The following is a 24,999-nucleotide window of genomic DNA, read 5'->3' on the forward strand; positions in this document are numbered from 1 at the left end:
AGAATGGACTTGAGGATATGGGGAGGGGGAAGGGTAAGCTGTGACAAAGCGAGAGAGAGGCATGGACATATATACACTACCAAACACAAAATAGATAGCTAGTGGGAAGCAGCCTCATGGCACAGGGAGATCAGCTCGGTGCTTTGTGACCACCTAGAGGGTGGGATAGGGAGAGTGGGAGGGAGGGAGACGCAAGAGGGAGGAGATATGGGGACATATGTATATGTATAACAGACTCACTTTGTTATAAAGCAGAAACTAACACACCATTGTAAAGCAATTATACTCCAATAAAAATGTAAAACGAAAAAAAGAAAGGAGGAAATCCTGCCATAAAGGACAACAAAGATGGACCTGGAAGACATTATGGCAGGTGAAATAAGCCAGTCACAGAAAGACAAATACTACATGATTCCACTTAAATGAGGCATCTAAAATAGTCAAATTCATAAAAAGAGAGTAGAATGGTGGTTGCCAGGAGCCAACTTTGGCGGGGTGGGGGTGGGGGGCACTTGCTATTCCACGGAGATAAAGTTTCAGTTATGCAAGATGAATAAGTTCCAGATATTTGCTGTACAGCATTGTGCCCTCGGTTAACAATACCGTATTGTACACTTAAAAATTTGTTAAGAGGGTAATTCTCATGTTAAGTGTTCTTATCACAATCAAAAAAAAAAAAAAAAAGAAAGAAAGAGAGAAACACCCTAAGAAGAATCTTTAGAAAGAGAATTGAGAAAAACTCAGACAAATTGGGCCACATAGACGTTCCAAAGAACACATGGAAAGCCTTTAGTTGCTGAATCAGGAAGTAACTTGGAATTTTTTTAACTTTCCCCTTGTTGCACTTTGCTCCCTTTGTTTCCCCATAGTTTCTTGAAGTAACTTAAAATCCTAAAATAATCTTTAAAATCCTAAACTACATACATACATCATACATAAAATGAAAAAATAAATAAAATAAAATAGGAAGGAAAAAACGGTTGGCAGGAGATCTTTGTGGCCTTGGAGGGACCAGTTTTTCATAGACCAGAAGGTGAGGCTAGATTCCCTGGGCTGAAGAGCAGAAACAGCTCAGTTTGCTCTTTCCAGAGGCCCACTATGGGCATTAAGGGTAAGGGAGTTCACTTTCAGCGTGAAGGGAAGAAATTTTTATTTGGAGTTTTGAATTTTTTTTAAGTGACTGAAACCAACATGTTCATTTACATGCAGAAGACAAGGAGCAAAAAGGAGACGGATTAAAAACTTGAATAGGAAAAAAGATACTTCGTCCTGAGGCAGGGTGTCCACGAGTTTGTTCTTTACGGTGGATGGAGGGAAGGTGAGCGAACAGACGCCTGAAGACGAGAGATGGCATCTCTTGAGAACTAGAGGGGCCGGGGCAGAAGAGGGGCTTACGGAGACAGTGAGACTTAGTGGAGAGACAGGAGGAATGTGAGAGGCCAGTGAAAGGACTGCAAAGCCATTCGGGGCACAGCTGAGATGTGCACCCCAAACCTGTAACTGGGCTAACTCATGCAGGGTGGGCCACCTGAGCAGGAAAGAGAATAAGAGACCCAAGGGAATCAGACACCAGGGATCAGGGTCAGAATGGAAAGTAGGCTGAACCAGAGGCAGGAAGGGGATGGCTTCAGGTGGGAGGGTTCCAGAAGTGATGGAAGTCTGGCTCAGACTAATTTATATACCTCTGTGACTACTAACAATAAGCAAGACCACATTTATGGAGCATTTGCAACCCAGCACTAAGCCAAGCAGTGAATCTTCACAATAAACATGACATAGTTACTGGTATTCTCCCCACGTCACAGATGTGGAAAGGAAGCACAGAAAGGTCAAGGAGCCTTCCCAAGGTCACAGAGCTGCTCCCTGTCAGTGGCTGGATTCAAACCAGGCAGGCTGGATCCTGCCTGCTTGGACGCTGCTTTCTCCTACTTGACCTGAGGTCATCATTTACCAACTCTTCTGTTAAAATGCTAAATGCTGGTTTGCTCTCATATTTCACAACTTAGATTAAAGGCTCCCCAAATCGCAAAACTACAGATTCCAATTAGCACAGCAGGAAGGAGGATGTTTTGAAAATGCCCACCACCACACCTCAGAGCAGCTTACCCGATGAACAACTGCAAAACTCTATTTGTCCCCCCTCTCTGACCTCCCTTCCAACTCCCAAATCACAGCCCACCTTATGCAGACCACAACCTCGGGGCCCTCAGCCTCTTCAAAACAAGCCCATCACCCCATCTCCAGTATCCTCTGCACACAGCAAGCGCCATAGAAACAGAGAGTTCTCAGCTCTGACTGATAAAAGTGATTCCCCTCCACATTACAAGTAAAACAGGGCCAGCAAAAGCCAGCGGTTATCAAAATCCTTAGCATTTTTCTTAGACCCAGTCAGGTTTGGTTAATTCACCATATTTTGAAGACCCACTACGTACTGTGTTTTGCCAAGATCCTATTGACAAAGTCGCAAAAGAAGATGTTATATAAAAAACATTAAGACAGCAAGAAACTGAGGAAGAGGTATGAGGAATGGCTCGAAGTCAACCCAAAAAATCAAAAGCAGTTTTCTAGCTTGGTTTCCAAGTAACACTTACATTTCCAACTGACCCCAATGGTCAGAGGAGCTGAGAAGAAATGGCGCATAAATGGCATTCCTCAAACCCAGTGGGCATAGCTCGAGGGTTGCTAAAATACACATAATGGGGATGACGGTAATAACCTGAGACTCCAGATAGGGAGGCCCTTGTGACTTCTCTCAAGCAGCTTTGTTCCAACCAGGGCCAAGAGCATTTTGATGGTTCTGATAGCAATTCTTCCTCTCCTATCCGGAAAGGGTGTACATTCTCAGAAGCTAGGGTTTCCCAGCAATAACCCAACAACTCTGTGATGGGAAAAGTACTTGGCTGGTAAGTAGATAACCCACTAAGCTTGGCTGGAACCTTGCTTTTAAACACACAGATACACACCCTATTTTTTTCAGCAAACATTCAAATCACAGTACCCAAAAGTAGTCTATTTTTGATTTAGATTACTGACAAGATGGCTAGATATGCATTTCTCTAAAGGGGGTTTTTCTTCCTCCAGCTTTGTCCCCAGCTACCTCTGTGATACTAAACAAGTCCCTTCACCCCTCTGCACCTTGGTTTGCTCAGCTGAAAAATTATGTGCTGGACTTCCCTGGTGGTGCAATGGAAAAGACTCCACGCTCACAATGCAGGGGGCCCGGGTTTGATCCCTGGTCAGGAAACTAGATCCCTCATGCATGCTGCAACTAAGGGTTCGCATGCCACAACTACAGAGCCCTCGAGCCACAACTAACACCCAGTGCAACCAAATAAATAAATAAATATTTAAAAAGAAAAGAAAATTATTAACCCTTTAAAAGAAAATTATGTGCTAGAACCAATGTCCTTCCTGGTTCTCAAAATTCCATACTCCCCAACCTTTTCCAGCCCTATCTCCACATTCACTCTGGGTTGATGCTACTGGAGAGGAAAACACAAGCCCACCCTCCCGTGTCCACAAGGCAAAACCCAAAAAACTCTGAAACAAAAAGTTTTATACCTCATTTCATAGCAAAACCAAATCTGACAAATTCATTGGTAGCAAAACCTGTTCTGATCTGATGTGAGGCTATTTACAACCCCTATTCCGCTGAGTCTGCTGCATAATCATTAATATATTTGATTAGATCTCTCGAGGGGGACTTACATATTTAGAGTTTAGGCCATGGGCCCCAAGGGTTTCTGACGGTCACAACCCTATGAGGTGGGTATTATTATTTTAGAGAGAGAAGCTGGAGGTTAGGGAGGGTATGTCACTTGCCCAGGGTCACATGGCTGAAAACTGGTAAGAGCCCGGAGGAAATCCCAGGCAGATACTGTTTCAGGACAGAGCCTCTCAATCCTACTCTGGCAGAGCTAAGATCTATTAGCTCCTGGAAAACAACCCCCTTTATTAAGCTAATTGTTTAAACACATTTTAAATCAATTATGTACACGAATGAAAGGGGAGAATGCAAAGCAAACTCCACAAAACAAAATCATCTCCAAACTGTTTCTGGTTTTAGCTGTGGGGATAACCGAAATCATAGAGCTTTTAAGATATTCCCCCAGAGCCAGTGATTGAGACACAGCATTTGCCCAAATTTTAAAAACTTAAAATGTATGAAGAGAACAAACGAGCTTATATGGAAACTGGAAAACAATGGAAGTCAGTATATAAATAAGTGCTAAACTTTGTAGTGGAACTTCAGGCAGCTGCCAACTCCCAAATGACTCCCAGATAAGCAGCTGCTACAGTCCCACCCTCCCCAACTCCACAGCTGTGACTAGGCAGGGAGGGACATCCAGACAGGACCCACCTGCCCAGAGTCTACTCACCCATGATACAAAGTCCCTCCCAAAGCATACAGCTACTCAGTTACCTCTATCTTGTCAAATTCCTTGAAATGCTCCCCTGATGCTGGAAAACTCTTGATACTGGACAGCAAAAACCACTAGGGGAACAGATGGAGGCCCAGAAAGTTTCCCCAGCAAAACATGCATAAATCAGCAATGTCCGGCTATGAACCCCTGATTTACAGATGCATTTGGCTAAGAGGTCCCTGTACCCTGGGGCTGGGGATCTGGCCAAAATGGAGAGCTCAGGACAGCAGGAGCACCCCAGGATCTGGAGACAGGCATTAAGTGTGGGAGAGGAAAACACGGAGGGACGAGTACACAAAGATTTCAACATACTACCTGTGCCCAAGAAAGTTCCTCCCCTCCCCCAGTACTTGGCTAAATGTGGCTTCAAATAGCTTTTGTTAGAAACTAATAGGACAAAATGCAGTTAGTAAACCTTGATTGGAGCCTGATTCCAAATTCTAAACAATAATAAAAATTTTTAAACAGCAATAAAGGATATTTTGAGGTGAACAGGAAAATGGCATAGACAGTAATACAAATTTATTGTTTATTTTTTTAGCTATGATCATGGTATTGCAGTTATGTTGAAGGAAGTCCTTAATCCTACAAGATGATGGCAGAGGGATTTAGGGTGAAATGTAACACTGTCTGCAACTTGATTTCAAATAGTTCAGCAAAAAATGTAGGTAGATAGAGGTATGTGGATGTGTGGATGGGCAGATAGATACATAGGGTGAGCAAGTGAATCTGACAAAATATTGAAACCAAGTGGTTAGTATACAGCAGTCCACTTTACTATTCTTTCAACTCTTCTGTAATAAAAGTTCACTAAGACTCACTTTGTTATTTTTTAAATACCTTTTATGGGAGCCTAATTATTATTTTTAATGGGAAAATGCATTTCAATTTCCAACCCAATTACTCAAAAAGGAATGTCTGGAGCACAACCCTTCCCTAAGCTGCAGTTTCTTTGTATAAGTACCATAGGAGTTGAGAAGGGAAGTAATTAGTGTGGATCCAGGAAGAAAAAGGACTTTATATTAGGTTTCAAAAGAAAAACTTAATTTGGCTGGACAAAATAGAACAAACATTCTTGACAGGCAGGAGGCTGTGGGACAAAACTGAATTACTCCTGAACCCCAGGTAGCTACCAGAATAAAGAACTGAAACTGGGGTGATGTCAATATAATGAAACAAAGACAAAAAAATTACGATGGAAACTATAAATATTTACCATCTCAGGCTTCCATTTAGACTAGAAGGGGAAAACTAACTTTGCAGAGTAAGAGAAAGTCCCTAGCATTCTCCACAACTGTCTTGGATTTACCAATTCTTCAAGAGCACCAAAAGACTGAAAAAAACAGAAAAGAGCTACAGCCCCACAGCTACTCCTTGGGAAGGGATTCAGTTAGGACACCAGTATTTTGAGAAGTCAAGGATCTCAACTTCTGGACTCTTCTTGAATCTTCCAGAATACCTCAAACAGTGGTTTGCATTCAGATGACACAGAAGGCTCATCTGACCTGAGCTCACCCCACAAGGGGCAAGGTCAGCTTGCCAGTGTCTGCATTGGGACACAGGCCAGGAAGTCACCCACCATGCCTCTAAGACAGAAAAGGCTGAGGAGTCCCAAGGGGACTCCAAGGGGTGGGGCACATCATGTGGTCCTCAGAGAGGGGTATGAGCGAGGGCGATGCCCAAGGGGCTGCAGGGACCGGGAGAGCTCAGCAGTTTGGACCCCAGCTGAATCTCCCCCCTCCTCTTTTCCTATTCTCCTACCCCTTCCTCTGCCTCTCCTCTTTCTCTTGCTATTTTCAGTGTTGTCCATTTGGGGATTTTTTTGTCTCTAGTTACTGTAGCATTGTCAGTCTCCTGGAGATGGGGTGGGTGGGTGGCTGGAGGACAGGAGTGGAGTGAGACTTTGACTGTGGACCCTTCCTCACCTTTCAAATTGTAAATTACATCAACTCAAGAAAAATTAGAATTTTTTAAAAGACATTTGCTTGATATGACTGCAAAGCAATGGACTTCAGAAATTTAATAATCACTTCAGATTCTTTTCTAAAGGTGGTGTGTTATAAAGAATGAGTTGCTACGTTAAGGTAACTGTAGGGCAGCATTTACCGAGTGTTTGCAGGGCTTCATGCACAATTCCATTTCATTTCCACGTCTTAAGGTAGGTTGTCTCATTATCCCCATGTGCAGATGAGGAAAATAAGGCCCATGGAGGTTCAATAACAAGTCCTAACATATAGTGGGACAGGATTCAAGCCAAGCCTTGAGACCCCAGAGCCCTGCACACTTATCCACATTGTTTAGCAGCGTCTGTAAGAGTGGAGATTGGTTTTCAGTTTTACCTAGTAAGTGACACATGCCTCACAGTAAACAGGTGGGTTAAACCATCACCAGTTGACCACAGAGTTGGGCTGGAGCCCAGGTCTGCATCCACCCCCCCGAATGCCCTTAAACACTAAAAAGGTGCCTCTCGCCAAATGACCCTATCATGTGTGATAAACATTGGAATCTGCATGCATCTTGTTAAATGTAAGAATCATCTTCATGAAAAAGTATTAAAGTCAGCTACAGCAAGATAAGTTTGTATTGACTTCATGTTTTAAAATATTCTCAGCAGCACAAAATTTCCCAATAATTAATTTCTACTACAAAAAGAAAAAGATCACTCTAAAGTAGAATGCTATTTTACTGCTCCATAACTATTATGAAAGTAAAAGGAAGACTTTTTTCTATCCATTGAAAAGCATCTTGTTCACAGGTAGGTTTTCACATTATTACTCACGAACTATTATACTTCGAAGCAATTCAATAGTTGTCACAAACATAATTTGTGCTAACAATGTTAGTTGCATGGCATCTAAAAATCTTTCAGAAAGAAAGAAGGAAGGAAGGAAGGAAGGGAGGGAAAGAAAGAATGGAAAAGGAAAAAGAAAATCTTCAATCACATACATTATTAGCTAGAGACATCACATAAGATATAAAAGTTTCCACTCAGATGACACTTGACGCTGTCATTGTCTTATCTGAAACGTCTAATCCCAAGGAAGTAGCCAAGAGGGTGGATGAGATCCTCATTTTGCAAATAAATCAGTGGTCTAACATGACTTCACTGGGGAGATACAGAAATGAGCCAGGCAGAAGAACCAACACTCAAGAGCCACTGACAGCCCCCCACCACCCACTTCACTACAAGCACATCTCTGGGGCATACTGTGGTCAACGTTAGGAAACCCAGTGTGGGTGACAGAACTTGCAGGAAAAGCCTGATTTAAGCCAAACACTCCTGTTTCCTCAAGTAGCAAGGAGAATGTCCTGTCATTGTACCCTGAACCCCTATCACAGTTCCTGGAACACAGTAGGAGCACCTTAAACTTTTGTCACATGCAACCTGTGAATTGTGAAAGCAGATTCCATCCTTCCAGAAGGGTTCCTCGATTACTGATCAAGTGTCCACTTTCACTGCAACTGGATCAGCAGTTTTGTTAAGATGCGATTTGGTGGAACACAATGTCCAATGCACTTGTACCTTCATTTGCCAAATGCTGACAGTTTTTAAAAACGTATATAAATAAGTTCTTTTCAGAGCTGGACGACTGATCCACCCCATAGGTTTACCCACTTGTTGGGTAAGCCCTTTCCAAAAGATGTAAATATACCAGCAAACCTCTATACTCATCAAAATCAACAGAAGGTTCCAGTTAGCAAAGATTCAAAGGAAGGCCACGAATGGCAGCAGGCTCCCAAGCCCAGCTTCGGGAACTGGCCCTCCACTGGATTTTCACAGGACTCCATGATATTCCACACTGCCGCGTCCGTCAAGGAGCAGAGCTGACATACCCTCACCAAAGGCTCTGCCCTCTTTCCACAGGGATGCAATCCCTAACCGATCTGTTCCTGAACATTCCTCGCAAGAGGCCAAGCAGGGACTAGGTTAGAAATTATTTAAACTACGGGAGGAAGCTAACCAGCAAGTGCCAGGACAAAACCACCAAATGGGGAGAGGACAGGCCCAGATAGTCTATTTCTGGCAGAAACTGCAAGAGGGGGGCCCAGGGAGGAGGGGGTTCCCTTAGGAACCAGTGACTGCCCTGGAGCTCCACAGAGAGGGCGCTGACTCAGAGGACCAGGCCACCAGGAGCTAGGTCCCCGGTTTCTGCCTACAACCCGCCCCTGCCAGGGTGGGAGTACAGCCAAGTAATTTCTACCATGCAGAAGACAACACAAACTACCCACGGGGAAAAACTAGGGCTGGTGCCAAGCCGGGTGGGCTTCAAAAGGGAAAGCTACCGGGTGACCGGCCCTACAGAGGGAGAGAGGGATTTAGTGACTGATTCTCCAGGGGTGTGTTGGGGGTTCACCATCCCACATCCAGGGCCTCTGGGAGTTCAACCACTCTACCACCAATCGCTAAGAGCATCAAACCTCTACCGAGTGCTTATTTCTGAGCTGGGCGTCTTTACTCGCGTTATCTTTTTTTTTTTTTTTTAATCTTCAGGACTCTTAGATAGGTGTTGCAATGAAACCCATCTTAGAAATGGGGACATTAAAGAACAAAGTATTGAGGTCAAGGGCACTCATCTGGGGAATGGCCAGGATTTGAACCAAGGTCTGTTGCAAGCAGGGCCCAAGCTCTCAACCAAAGCTGCTCCCTAGAAAGAAAGAAGGCAAAAAGCAGAAGCTAGCTTTTTCTTGCTTCCTGTCTGTGAGACCCCGGCAAGTCTATTAACTTCCCAGTGCCTCAGTTTCCTCGTCTCTAAAATACAGATAATAATAGAACGGTTTCTGAGCAGTAATGATATGAACTCGGGTTTAAAGATGATATGAACTCGAGGTCCTAGCACAGAGTAAGTGCTCAACAAACATTAGCTAGCATTGCTGTGATGCTCTAATAAATGTAAACACTGCCATCCTCACAAAGCTTCCAGCTCAGCTGGGAACACAAGCCAACAGACAGGAATAGACACTGAAGCACTTGAGCCCAACTGGAGGGGCAGTTAAATGTGGGGGGCAGAGAAATACCTTAAACCCTGGAGGTGAGGGAGCAGCTACCCAAGGCGGCACCGCGGGGGCCAGTCTGCAGCTCCCATAACGCTGACATCAGTCCAGTTTCTCTTCCTTCCAGGAACAGGAAGGGGTAACAATTAAACAGAAAACTACAAAAGTCCTAAATGCAGGGTTTTCCAATTAGTCACAGGTTAAGTCAGGCATTGTTCCTGCTAGACAGGCACATGGCCAGCCTCGTGCAAATATGGGAACTGGCGAGCAGAGGTGGTATATGTGGAGGGCCACGGTCCTGTCCTGGGGAAGTCATGAAGTCCTCTGCCGGGAATTCTCCCCTGGGGCTGTTAGAGAGAGCAAAGGAACAGGAACTAAGATAGAAAATAAAGACCATTTCGGAAAAGGCAAACAAAGGCAAGATTAAACAAAAGTAATTAGGAAAACCCTAGATATAGAGAACCTGATTTAAGGGGAATAAATGAACGTCAGTAGCCTGAAACTCAAATAAGAACTCTGAAAACCAAGGGTAGTAGCAAGGGTAAGACACACAGAAAAATACTATTAGTATTAGTCACGTACTGATGCATACTTTGTAATAATTACTATTCCAAGCACTTTACAGGTATGAACTTGTTCAACCTTTACAATAACCCTATGAGGTAGGCACTATTGTTTTCAACCCCATCTTACAGATAGGAAAACTACAGCACAGAGAGGTCAAGTAACTTATACCAGGTCACACAGCTAGCCAAGTAGCAGAGGTGAGATTTTAATCCAGGCAGCCTGGCTCCAGAGCCCCATACTCTGTGCTCAATTGCCTGTGTGAGTTACCAGTTTTGATATTCAGTAAAGTTCCACAAAATGGGATTATCCATAGCTCATCTCTATGTTGAGTTAGTGTCTTGAGTAGAATAATCTGTGAGTAATCATTACTCGTCTATTTCAATAAGAAACCTAGAATGAGAGAATGGTTTTCCCTAGGGAGTCAACTATTGGGAAGAGAAGGTGCATTTAAGTTATAGTCTCTCCAGGTCAATTTATCTATTTTTTTGGCATTAACTACCTATTTCAAAAGAAAAAATCCTGCTACCATTATAAGAAACAAAATCAAAAAGCCATCTGATCTACACTCCACACTGTTGAAATTGCTGATTACTTATTGAAAATCCTAAACTTCCCTTTGTTTTGCAACAATAGAAACTATTTGTATGAAGGGATAGGATTTGCCATATCCCTTTCCCAAAATGATCAAAATTGTTAATAAAAAATGTTAAGTGAAGAAATAAACACAAAGCAGTATTTTGAGCTAACATGATCTCAGTTTTATTGAGACAAACTTTTTTTTTAATTTATTTATTTGGCTGCGTTGGGTCTTCATTGCTGCGCATGGGCTTTCTCTAGTTGCGGCGAGTGGGGGCTACTCTTCGTTGCGGTGAGAGGGCTTCTCATTGCAGTGGCTTCTCTTGCTGCGGAGCACGGGCTCTAGGCGCGAGGGCTTCAGTAGTTGTGGCTCGCGGGCTCAGTAGTTGTGGCTCATGGGCTCTAGAGCGCAGGCTCAGAAGTTGTGGCGCATGGGCTTAGTTGCTCTGTGGCATATGTGGGATCTTCCCGGACCAGGGCTCGAACCCATGTCCCCTGCATTGGTAGGCAGATTCTTAACCACTGTGCCACCAGGGAAGTCCCATCTCAGTTTTTTGAAAGGAAAAGTACCAAAATGTTTACACAAAACTATGGCACAGAGCGGTCAAGTAACTTATACCAGGTCACACAGCTAGCAAATAGCAGAGGTGAGATTTTAATCCAGGCAGCCTGGCTCCAGAGCCCCATACTCTATGCTCTATTGCCTGTTATCTCTAGTAGTGAGATTACAAGTTATTTTTATTTTCTTTTTAGTATTTTGTATCTTTTGTTGGTGGAACTTGGGAGTATATATTTTTTTCTCTTTTGCCTTTTAGTATTTTCTCAAATGTCTTTTTTTTTAAAATATTTATTTATTTGGCTGCGCCGGGTCCTAGTTGCGGCACATGGGATCTTCGTCGTCGTGTGCAGGATCTTCCTTACGGAATGCAGGATATCTTAGTTGCTGGCATGCTAGCTGTGGCATGTGACATCTAGTTCCCTGACCAGGGATCGAACCTCGGGCCGCCTGCGTTGGGAGCGCGGAGTCTTAGCCACTGGACCACCAGGGAAGTCCCTTAAATGTCTTGATGGCAGTCACGACAGTTGTTTTTTTTTTTTTAACTGCAGATAGAAAGTCAATAAGAACTTAATTCCTATTAAGTTTGAACCATATGAAACTGTTGTCACTGTAGGTCAGAACAGTAGTATTGGTAATTTCCTGTGGTTTATCCTAATAGTAATATTAATGCTGTGGAGGTAAACCAAAGCACTGAAAATCCCTTAGTGAGGAGACTACCTATAACTGCAATCCATAATACTTACATACTAGATATTTCCACCGACTGAAGGCAGAGAAAAGGCTATGAAATCTTTGGTCTACACCTTAGGAGAGACGGGTCAATGGAAACCACAGAGTGGTGTAACTTCTACTTTATTACACTATAAAACACAATGTAAATACATAAATAATAAGGCACTGGCCTGATAACGTTTTTTCTTTCCCACTCTACGTTTTTCTTAAAGGACTTTTCAGTCTTTAAATAGTAAACCACCATAATTTCAGAGATTATTACAGCCACAATGTTTTAGTATTATGCAATGATATTTCACAATAAGAAAGACTTGACTGCTTCATTTTCCAACAACTAATTCTCCATCACCAACTGGGTGTCCTGCAATGCAATTCATTTCTGACACCAATTGCCTGGAGTTAGTGCAAACCCCACGTTAGATACGGGCTGCAAATGGCATCTAACCACTTAACCAGGCTAAACCACTACAAAGTCAGGGCTTCCCATCATCTCCCTCAGGTTCGACACTTTGCTATGATGGCTCACAGAACTCAGGAAAGCACTATACTTATTATTATCATTTTATTATAAAGGATACAACTCAGGAACAGCCAAATGGAAGAGATGCATAGGGCAAAGAATTGGGGGTGGGGAGGGGAGGTAGCGCAGAGCTTCCATGCTCTCTCCAGACCCACCACCCTCCCAGCACATCCATGGGTTCACCAACCCAGCATTTCCTTTAGCCTCCTTGCTTCAGAGTTTGTATCGAAGTTTTAAGAAATTTCACTACATAGGCATGATTAATTAAGTCACTGGCCATTGGTGATTAACTCAATTGTCAAAACCTCACCGCTCCCTGAGTTCAGGGGATGCAGCTAAAAGTTCCAACCCACTATAATCATGAAGTTGGTTCCTCTGACAACCTGTCCTCATCCTGAAGCTATCTAAGGGCCCACCAAGAGTCATTCATTAGGGTGAACTCAGGTATAGTCTAAAGGGCTCATTAAGAATAACAAAAGACACTCCTACCACACAGGAAATTCCAAGGTTTTATGAGTTTTGTGCTAGGAACATGGGACAAAAACCAAATATATATATATATATATATATATATATATATATATATACACATACATATACATACACACACACACACATATATATATAGCCTTTATTATACCACATTGACTCAAAGTCAAGAGTCTTATTTATATGTCAAGGTGCATCACTGAATGACATGGAAAAGATCAACTACTTTATCATATGGTTCAAGTCAAAGAATTCTCCTTCCTTCCTTGAAGACTCCCCGCTTCCTATCCCACCGGCTCCCAGGCACTAAGACACACCAAGTCCTCTGTCTCTGTAAGCACTATGTCCATAATATGAAGGCACCTAATGTACTCTAAATTACTTTCAAGTGAGTTATTTTTCTTCCCCCAAATCTATTCGGTCACGTTATAAGAAATCAAGGGACTAAGAAAACAGACTTGCCAGAAGTGACAGAGAGATAGAGCCCTTAGCCAAGCAGGGTTTTATAAATCAATGCAGTGTTGATCTGCATGTTTTATTTAAAGACACAACCCTAAACACTGATGGCCAGCACTGCCCTCCCGACCTGGGCTCGCCTGGAGAGAGAAGAAAACAATGAGAACTTGACCAACAATAGCTAGCGCAAAAGCTGGACATGCACAACAGTCCTCTAAAAATAAATGTTAAGCAATGAAGAATTCAAGAGGCAAGATGATTTATACAATTTCAGAGGATTTACTCTAGCCTTTACCATTCATGAGCACTTTCTGGCCTTCACACCACCAAGACGATTCACTGCACTTACTTCATGATTCTAATTTCCCAGCAAACTTTGAAAACTTGTTTCTATCTATATATCATATGCATTATATTAAACCTATACACTACATAGGTCATATTTGTATTACTTACAAAGGACTACATAATTCGTTTGATCCTCCAAACAACTTTGAGATGTACAAAGAACAGATGTATTCATTCTCTCTCCCTCTCCTTCCCTCCCCCTCTCCCTGCCCACCCCCAACCCTCCCCCTTTTCTCCAGATGAGGAAACAGCACAGCAATCTCAATGGCCTTGTTGAAAGTACTGGGGCCATGTCTGGTACTCAGGTCTTACTCAGCTCAGCCTCTGGAGCTCTTCCATCACACTGCAATGCCTGAGGGCCCTTCTGGTCCCCTATCCTCCACTGCACCCCATCCTTAGCCCCCAACTGCCTGCACAGTCAAGCACCTAGTTTCAGGAGCCCCAGAGCCTAGCCTCAACCTGCCCTCTGCAGTCTCACCAGGTCTGCACTGACCTCTCCTGATCTATCTCCACACCTCTGCACAAACTGTTCCTTTTGCTGGGCTGCCATCCCCACACTCCCCTTTAAGGTCTGCTTAAAATGCCAAGTTTTAGGCTCTCAAGGCTTTTCCATCCCTTCTATCAGAAGGAAAGTCTCTCTCCTCTGTGATCCCACGTGGCACTTTGTCTGTAGGTCTCTGATGATACCAAATACATCCTCCCTTATTCTATAACGATTTGTATTCATAGCTTATCCCCTCTCCCTTCTCAATCACAAGTTAGTAGAGAACAGAAACCAAGTTTGTTGTTCATTTTATATACCTACACAACACCTAACAGTACACCTCAAAGAAGGCCCTCATTTTTTAATGAATTGCATGCTGTTTGTATGGAATATCTACATGTTTTAACTGCAAAGACTATTAAGACACTGACTTGGCAATCATGCATGGGAAATGAGTTTTACCTTCAAAACCCAGCTTCCTTGGCCCTATCATCTGGCTTTAAGCTATAGCCCATGCCTCTTTTCTTTTTCCTATGGGTGGTTGTTTTGTGTTTTGCTTTAACAGAGGAGGAGGAGGTTTGGAAAGAATTGAGGAAGCCTCAGAAGCATTCAGGCCATACAACTATATAGCACAAACGTGCAAAGAAAAATGAAGGAATGCCTGTTCATTAGCCATCTGCCACTTCACCAATGCCAGGAAATTCCGGGCTGCCGTTTCTTATAATGTGAATAATTCACATGATTGTGTTGGAGACTTCCAGCTATGGAGAGCCATTGGAATATTTGAAAATTAGTGTTCCCGAGTTATATTGTGAGACAGAAAACCCAGTGAATTCTTCCAACTTTCACCCGTTACAGGAATCTCAGAGAACCACATTATGTTCGTATATGCATGGGGGAGGAAGGATTGGCATGTTACTGATATTGAAAAGAATTTGTTGTTTGTTTGTGACCCTTACCTATCATGTGACATTTTATGTACAGGTTCTTTATAAATCTCCGACTACTCAGCTAAACTTAGCTGGCCACTTAAGAAGGGTAATGGCATAATTGCTTAATCTGTGTCTTTTCAGGAAACTGAAATAGATTATTTTAAATATCTCCCTCATACCAGAACTTTACAAAAATCATTTCGAAATCTAATGACATGTAAATTGAATTAGTCCCTTCAAATATTTACTCTAAAAGTAAATAGACAATTCCTGAAGAATTCCTTGGATAATTGCTCATTTTCCACTAAGAACAAAATCTACATTCAATTAATAAACTGCCTTAGTTTTCTCTTTCAGTAGATGGACCTAGAATGAAAAAGTAAAAAAATAATAATAGTAAATAAATATAAGGCCATCCTTCCACTAGTAGCGCTAAGCATGGAGTACATGCAATTTCACATAACAACAAAGAACATTTGAGAACAATGAACATATATATAGCTTTGGCTTCCCCTCATCTAGGACTTGAATGAGATATTTCACTTCTCTTCATTTTGGTTATCCCTCTGTACATCTGTTTCCTCATCTCTACAAAACAGAAGAGAGCAACCTGCTCCTCATAGAGGTTGCAAGAAATAAACCTGATCAAGTAATCAAATATTTGAGTGTGTCTTGTATGCTCTGCTGTCTAGTTAACACAAAACACAGTGGAAACAACTGCCTATGATTCTGTGTTAAATAACATACAATAGATCCAACATGTATTCATGGACTCGAGATGCATATTCACAGGAGGTAAAATCACTGAGAATGCCTAGGAAGGGTTTCCTGGAAGTGTTATCCTATATCTCAGCTTCAAGGATGGGCAGGAAAACAGGACGACTAGCCCATGAAGAGGGGATGGATTTCCAGGTTAAGATACTCAGACAGCATCATTTGGGAAGCAGTTAGAAATGCAAATTCTCCAGTCCCTTCCCAGACCTACAGACACTGGAGGAGGGGGAGAGCGATCTATCTGTGTTGTGACCAGCATTCTAGTTAATTCTGATGCATGCTCAAGTTTAGGGACCAATGCTATGGCTTTGCTCGTTCTCACCTCCTCTGTTCCACAACCACGTGTCCCCTTCACCTGACTAATGCCGACACTTTTACAACTATAAATTCAAACTTCATTTCCTCCAGAAAGTCTTGCTCAACCTGTACTGAACTCTCGTCCCACCCCCAGCCCCAGGTCAGGTACTCTGACCCTGCGCCATACTTTCCTTATCGAGGTAGTAATGACATTTTATCATTATTGCTTGTTTAATCGTCCTCCCTGATAACCTGCGCTGGCTCCGTAAAGGCACGGACTCTGTCTATTCTGTTCGCATCACTTCATCCTAGTGTCTTGCACCCCAGTAAGGCACTTGGCTAATATTTGCTGAATGAGTAAATAATCTAAAGAATTAACCTGTGAAACGAAGGTATAAAGGAAAGGTATAAAGTATTATAAACTGGGAATATGATATATATATATGTAAAACTAACAGATGCATTTAAAGTACTGGTGTAGCAACACAACTGAATTCAATTTGTCTTTGAAAAGAACTTGACGAATGGATTTGAGTTTTGAAAACCTTTGCACTGAAAATTTTCACTAACACTTTCAAATGTGTTGATGCCCCAGCATATTCACCTGATAAGGCAGTACTTGCTTACTTTTTTATTGTCATTCTTTTTTTCTCCATGACCAGAGTCTCTGCCTCAGGCTTTTGGAGCAATATAGCCCACAGAGGCTGACAGACAAAGCAGGCTCTTTCCATTTTGGGAGGGGAGAGGGGGGAGGAGACTTACAGCTAAGATTTAGGGATGATTTTGGAAAGCGTTAAGTCTTCACTGTATTATAAAGAAAACGTCTTGGGCTGAGTCAGAACACCTGGATTCCAGCCCTGGCTTCTTTCCTTCCTTCCTTCCTTCCTTCCTTCATTCATTCATTCAAATGTTTTTAAGCATCTGCTCTGTTCCGGGTCCTGTGCTTGGATCTGAGCCTTGGACAGTGACCAGGACACACACACAGGCCCTCCCTCACCAAACCTAACGTTCTGCTCCTGGACTACGGGCTACGGCCCTTCCTGATTCCCGCAGGCTCCTGAACCTGAAGCTTCCCCATCTGCAAAGGGAGGGCTGAATTATAAGAGGACCACTGAGTCCCCTCTGACGCTAACATTACGTGACTAAGAACAACACGATTACTCTCAGGAGTCAGTTAGCCAAAGTCATTCTTCTCAGGGCCTGCTCACCCTAGATCCAGAGAGCTGAGAAACCAGGCCCCGGAGCGTGAGGACCAAGTGCAAGTGTAGACCTTGCCAGAAGCAGCAAAGCGGGGTCCACTTCAGTGGAGAGACAGCTTTCACACAGTGGGAAGCGTCCTAGACAGAGTAAAGAACCCCCTTAAGACCTGGCTAGGCTGACTCAGTATCCTCATCTGCTAAATAAGCTTTGAGGAGATCGTCAGCCTTAATGCTACAGGGTTCTACCTCCTTATTCCAGCATGTGTTTCCCCCGCACCACCAAGCAACTAACTCAATTCCTACACTACCTGGAGAGAGCATCCGATCCCACAAGTTAAGGGCTCAGACCCAAAGACTCCCCACCGCACTCCCCGGCCCCCCATCCGTCAGATGCCAATGCTAAGTCCAGGTTGTCACCTGTACTTCTGATCAACTGGCTATAGATTGAAGGTTCCAATGACCCCCTCCTTGAGTTCAATTAATTTGCTAGAGTGGCTCACAGAACTCAGGGAAACATCCTGCTTACTAGATCACCAGTGGATTATAAAAGGACACAACTCAGGAACAGACAGATGGGAGAGGTGCACAGGGCAAGGGATGGGGAAAGGGGTGGGGTTTCCGTGCCCTCTGGGTGCGCTACTCTCCACACATCTCTACACGGTCACCAACCCAGAAACTCATCAAGTCTTGTTATTCAAATTTTAGTCTGTGGCCCTCCTCCTGCCTCCTCCCCTTCCCTCAGGGAAGAGGTGGCTGGGTGCGGCTGAAAGTTTCAACCCTCTACTCCCACCCTCCTTCAGGTGACCAGCCCCATCTTGAGGGTATCAGGGGCACCGCCCTAAGTCCCCTCATTAGCATACGCTCAAAGGGGGCTCCTCACAAAGAAAAGACAGTCCTATCCTTTAGGAAATCCCAAGGGTCTGAGGAACTTTGCATCACGAACTTAGGACAGAGACTAAATATATTTCTTATTACACATATATTATACATATCATATATATTATTATTTATATTATATGTGTTTCTAATTATATTCTACTTCAACATCACATTCACCAGTGAACAATGAGAAGATGAACAATGACCAGTTAAACCCTGGATGATCAAACAGGATGTCAATGGGATGATTACACTAATCCTAGGGGAAAACTGTCCAAACTTTGTGACTGTAGCTACAGATCCACCGGCTAAAGAAAAACCAGTTGGTGAATTTTTCAAAATTCTTCCCAAAGAAACTGCCACATTCTACCCTTATAAAGATTAACGGTTTCTTTCTTTTTTTCCTTTTCTCATTTGTTGCCTAATTTTGGTAGCTAATGGCTCAGCCCCACATATCCCCTGCACCCCGAGAGAGCTCCCTGCCAGGCTCACTGGTCCCTACTACTCCCCTGGAACCTTGGCACTGCCCAACTTGCTTCCTCAACCTCGTGCCCATGACACCACAGCCTCAGCAGCCTGGGCTCAGGAGCAATATACGTCAGGGGACACCTCAGGCAACGGCAGAGAACCCGAAAGGAAAATTCTGGAGCAGCCAGCAACTTTGTCCCATCTGAGAGCTATGACAGGTAGTATTTGGTTAAGGACAAAGTAATAATAATACATTTTTTTAGCATTTACTACATGCCAAACACTGCGCAAGGCACCCTTATATTTTTATCTCATGTAATTGTCACAACGATGCCAATGAGGCAACTCTGCCATATTTTCTCCACAACACAGATGAGGAAAGTGGTTCAAAGATTTCTTTGCCCTCTGTACAATAGGCACTTTCTTAGTGGTTGGAATGCAGTTATACCCAGGGGTGTACAAACAAAATGGGGGGAGGGGAGAGTCGGGGAGAGCTGGCAGCTGTTTGGGATCCTGAGATGAACAAACACAAGAAGGCAGGAAACTTGGGGCACTGCAAAGGAGGGATAGAAGGTCCCTGAGTTCAACAAGTTTGGCACAAGGATCCTCAAGGTGAGATGACTGGGCACGGGAACTCAGTTTGCCTGGGGTATCCACCACCCTCTACCAACCTTCCCTCCCCAAAAAGTCCCCTGGGCGGATTCCGTTTCTTTTCTCCCTTACAAAGAAAGCTGTGTCAATAACTGGCAGAGGAAAGCAGAGTTTCCATTATAATGGGCACCCATCCCTAAACCCACCTAGAACAGTCCGAAACCTCAGCTTTGCCAAAGTATCTTTACTTTATTAGATTCCCCACTAAAATACCAGAGCAGTGCTTCTTTCCACGAAGTGCCACTCATTTGAGGAGTTCTTTTTCTCCATAGGGTATTTTACTTTTTGAGCAGTGTTACACTTGGCTGCCCACAAACAAGCGCAGATGAGTCACAGAAGAGGAAATGCAGGACCATAATCCCTTATCTGAAAACCTGGAGGTCAGATGTGCCTCGAAATTCAGACTTTGTAATTCTAGAAAGGTAACAATGCATTTAGCACACATTATGTAACACTCAGAAATCAAACTCATTAATATTACTGCAGCCAAAACTTAGCAATATTCACACTGGTTCAGGTTAGGTTTCGCCCACCAACGAAGTATGCAAAAAGCCTCAAAAATCTTCCGGTTTTCAGAGTTTTTCAGATTTCAGAATTGTCCGTAAAGGATTACAGGCATGTGCAAATGGCTCAAATATTATACTAGAAGAAAATAATCAACCTATTAGTAATCAAAGACATACACATTTAAACGATCAAGGTATAAATTTTTGCCTTACAATTTAGCAAATATGTTTTTCAGGGAAAATGCCAATGGTATGAAAAGTGAGTCTTTCGACCACTGCTGTGAGAATATAAACTGGAACAACCTTCAGGTCACTAAGACTGGTGGCATCAATGGCCTCAAACATGAATACCTTTGACCCCAACATTGCCTTTTCAGGAACCCATTTTCTATGGAAGTCATGGATATCCAGACAAAGCTTTGCATAGATGTTCACTAAACAATGAGTTTTAAAATTCGTTTTAAAATAATTAGGGGGGCTTCCCTGGTGGCGCAATGGTTGACAGTCCGCCTGCCGATGCAGGGGACACGGGTTCGTGCCCTGGTCCGGGAAGATCCCACATGCCGCAGAGCGGCTGGGCCCGTGAGCCGTGGCCACTGAGCCTGCGCGTCCAGAGCCTGTGCTCCGCAACGGGAGAGGCCACAACAGTGAGAGGCCCGCGTACCGCAAAAAAAAAAAAAAAAAAAAAAAAATAGCAAAAACTAAAATCTAAAATGGAAGCACAGTGAGGTAGAAGACAGAGAACCATGTAATGGAATATTATGCAGCCATTTTGTGAGTGTGTAGGGAAATGGAGAAACTTTAAGTATAACATTAGGTAAAAAATGTCAGGTAAAAAAGTATCTTTGCGTTATGATCCCTTCCAAGTAGAAAATACATACAAAGAAGACCAGAATGAAATAGGCTGACAGTGACAAGTGTCTTGGAGTAATGAGATCAAGCGTTATTCTCTCCCTTTCCCCCAAAACTTTAGATCTTTTGGGGAATTATCCAGAAATACCAAGAGCACTGTATTTTAGCTGAGGAGAAATGGGAAAAAAAGGTTTGGCTACTTAACTCCCAGTCAATGGCAGCAAACTCATGAATCTGAGGTGTCACTCCAGCCTTTATATATTTACAATGAACCTATGACTGCAAAACCATCACCACTTCCAGAATGAAAACATGTGTGGTCTACATTTATTAGACAGTTTGGTTGACATTATAAGTCTAGTCTAATGGGCACTTTGGGTAAGAAATACAGGAAAAAAGATACACAGGATAGAAGATATATACCACTCTGCCATTTGCCAAGACCTTTCAGAGACACCAGCTCATTTGCTCCTCACTAGCAGCCAGTAAGGCAGAAAAAGATAGGGGTTGGCACACACCCATTTTCCAGGCAAGAAAATGGAGGCAGAGAGAGCCACACTCCAGAAAGCAGCAGGCACACTTCAAGTCCAGGGTTCTGACTTAGAGCTTGGTGCTCTTTCTACTCTATCATGCCATTACCCTATTAATGATTCTTTATAAATATCTTACAGGAAAAAGAAATTCCTCACTCTAAAGAAAAACAAAATGATTTGGTAACAATAATAGGCCTCAGAATTGAATACATGTGAGTCAACGTCAAAATCCAACTTACACATGTAAGTGACTTTTTCAAGTTAACTTCTCAGAATTCAATGTCCTCATCTATACATGGAGGAATAAAACTATATAGCTGACAGGATGTTGTAAGAATTAAATGATCTGAGTACTTAGACCAGAGTCTGCCACAAAACAGGTATAATAAACACTGCATTCCTTCCTCCGAAAAGGGCCCACAGTGTACTAACTGCAGATTCCAATTTTAGCCAGACTCACTGTTCTCCCTGCTTTCAGCAGCCCACCAAATCTTTAGAATTTCCGAAGTAACTGCCCTAAAATTCTCAGAAACAACTCAACATAATAGTTTTAACCAATGACAATTTAAGTCATTTTTTTGTCAGTTTCAAATAACAACTCTTTTGTCCCAATGTGTAATTAAACTTCAACATCAGAGAGAGTTCTTCAAAAAGTAACAATGAAAACTTTTTTCTCTATCACCTGGGGCTTTGGTCTCTCTCATTCAAATACGACTACTGAAACTCCCAAATAGTTTGTTTGATTTATTTGGGGGCAGGGGTGGGGTGGGGATGGGGAGACAGGGAAGGACAGGCACGCCTCGAATTTTGCATTTTCCCTTTAAATGAAATTTGGGCACGGAAGTCCAAGCTCCAAGGGGTGCCTTCTCAAAACATTCTGTCCAGTGACTAAGATTAATGTACATATACAGCTAGGCAGCTACCTGGCCAAAGGAGAACCCAGAATTTAATAAAGCTTATCGTTAGCATCTAAATGAGGAATCAGGAGGCTGGATGGAAGCCCACAGAGCCCCAGGAGAGGGCACCTCTCATTCACCAGCCCCTGGTCCTTTTCAGCCCACTCCTTACTCAAAGGCCATGCCCACTGTCTGCAGGGAAACTAAGCCCTAAGTAACCAGAGAACTTAAAAGACATAAATAAGCCAAGATGTGGAAAATCATCCCTTCTGGTGCAGGTGGTATATAGTTTCGAATGCTGCTACTAAGACAGAAGCTTAATGAGATTCTTCTACTAGGCAGGAAGTCAGAGACATTGCCACTACCCACTGTGCACTTCACTGTCCTTCTTTTCTCTACTTCCCATCTCTGATAACCCCATGTTTACAATATTATGATGTCCTAAACTCCCTATCTTAGAATCTCAACAAGATGGCTGAAGGTGATTTCTATTTTCTCTCTGGGGAGAAGTGCAGTATAGTGGAAAGAGAATGAACTTTGGAATCAAGCAGGCTGGGTTATCAAAGATAAAGATACACATAGACACACACACACACACACACTCCCCTCCTAGTGATTCTGCTTCTCGGACTGAATGCTGACGGATACACTAGCTATGTGATGTTGGGCCAATTGTTTAAATCTCTCTGGGCCTCAGGTGCCTCACTGGAAGTAACTTCACAGAATTGAGAAATAAGTATAAAAATGAATATAAAGTGCCCAACTCAAAGCTTGACACATAGCAGGCACTCAACATTACTCCCCACCTTTCTCCCTACTTCCCTAAAACATTCCCTGCAAACATTAACACTGTCTTAGATTCCACAGGGACCAGATGTTGGCTGGTCAGGGCATCTTTTCTTCACAAAACGGGTCTCAAGTCACACTGGCACATTTGTACTCTGTACCCTTTCCTTTTTAGATACCTCATTCTTGTAAAGTGTTATACTGTGTAATTAAGAGTTTTGTCATCACATTCCAGTCCTGAAAGCTGTGTGTTGCTCAAAGATCCATCAAAACACAAACTCACTCTACAGATGATTTCTCCTGCTATGACTGATTACATGCATCATGTGCTGAATTTTTAAGTTTCCCTCCCAGGTCAAGCTCTTCAAATTCTGGAGCAACTGACTCTAGCCCTCTAAGTACTGTCTACAACCTGGGGTCCAATTTGAACCTGATGATGCATCTACCTGTCTCAGCAATGAAATGCACGGTGAAAACCAAAATCTCCTATCCAATAATACATGTCACTAGCGGCCATTTCCTCAGGGTGGATGGCTGAAGGAAATACAGACCTGCTAATAAAGACTCAGGAGACATATGTCCCCTTCCTAACGTATTCTGATTTCTACGAAAAAGTGAAGGCCAAAGTGATAAGCCATTTTAAAAGCTGTAAGCAAGTGGATTCTTCTTAGGAGTGAAGAGCAGTATATGTGTTTTTATGGAGGAGATAGTTATGGTTGGAAGGCTTCCAGTTATTGCTTATTATTTGGACTGAAGAGGAGCTGCTCAAGCTTGGAAGAGCTTGCTGACGTAAGATTCCAGGCTCTAGTAACCCCAGCTGGACAAGAAGGTATATGTTTATTTTTTTTTTAAAAAACTACTGCTGTAAGGTGGCAATTAAGAGGGGGGTCGGTGGTAAGGAATCCCTGGTGTCTATAATTATAAAAACAAGAATGTGAGAAAGGACTTCCGTAAAAGTTACACCTCCTCTTAGATTTCAATTAAAAACTGCTCCAAGTTCATCACTGGGGACAGCATTTTATCATCTCTGCTTGTGGCTTCCTGCTCTGACCACAGAAGGTTCCTTTTGTGGTGATAGGAATCAACTCAAAGAAGAAAAACAAAAAGGTAAGTTTACAAACGCGCCTTCCGTTTTTCCAAGCCTGATTTATCCAGGATATGTGGGAGGAAATCAGAAGTCCCCAACCTGTTACAAGAATCCATCAACCACGAAAATAAATGAAAACTTGGAAAGGAAAGAAATTGTAACTCCTCAAGGTTTTAAAATTTAAAAAAAAAAAAAAAGGAGCGGGGAGGAAGGCGGCGACAGCGCACCCGGTGCCGGTGTCACGATCTTCCGCTCGCGGGGCCTTTGAGGACAAGGGCAGGAAAGGGGGTCCGCAGGGCTCCAGGTTGCTGGGCCCGGGCGGAAGGGCTCCCGAGGAAGGCAAGAGCCGGCCGGGTCCCTACACGCCAGACAGCTCAGAGGTGGGGCCGGGGGGTAACAGGTCCTCGGAGGAGGGAAGGCGGGAGCCGAGCACGCTGGGAGGGACGGGAGCCATCTCCACGCGCCGCGCCCGGCCCGGGCCACCCCCAGACAGCCAGTTGTTCAGCGCCGGGATCCCACGGCTGTGCCAGGACCAGGGCAGCTCGAGGAGCAGCGGGACTACAGTCCCGATCCCTCGCCTCCTCCTGCGCGCCCCGGCCGCTACAGGGCACTCACCCGGGGCCACGAGCGGCGAACTCACGGCGCCTCCCACGAAGACAGCAGCGGCGAGGACAGCGGACTCCAGGAGTCCCGGCGGACCCATCGCCGCGGCCCTTCGCCCTCCTCCCCCGGGGCGCCGCGTCCCGGGCTCCGGCACGAAGAGCAGCTCTGGAGCCCGCGCGCTGACGGACTGGCTGGGCTCAGCCCCCGCGCGCTGCGCACCCCGCCCCGCCAGGGACCCTCCCCTCAGGCCCCACCCACCTCCGCTCGGCCCTGCCTCTCCCAGCTTAGCCCCCGGCTCCGCCCGCACTGGCAGGAGGCACACCCAGTGACCCCGCCCCCGGGCCCGCCCACCTCAGCCTGGTCCAGCCTCTCCCCTTCGCCCCGGCTTC

General features: G+C 43.9%; 1 protein-coding gene across 1 annotated transcript in view; it reads right to left on the reverse strand.

Annotated features, from left to right (window-relative positions):
• Nucleotides 1–24,787, reverse strand: part of RELL1 (RELT like 1) — a 63,084-nt gene extending 38,297 nt beyond the window's left edge. Inside the window, exon 1 of the mRNA XM_082611493.1 lies at nt 24,623–24,787. Within this exon, the coding sequence (XP_082467619.1) occupies nt 24,623–24,710 (88 nt within the window). The 5' untranslated portion in view covers nt 24,711–24,787. The remainder of the gene's footprint in view (nt 1–24,622) is intronic.
• Nucleotides 24,788–24,999: the final 212 nt, after the last annotated feature.

The sequence above is a fragment of the Mesoplodon mirus genome (assembly GCF_964341445.2).
Source record: "Mesoplodon mirus genome assembly, chromosome: 2".
Lineage (NCBI taxonomy): Eukaryota > Metazoa > Chordata > Mammalia > Artiodactyla > Ziphiidae > Mesoplodon > Mesoplodon mirus.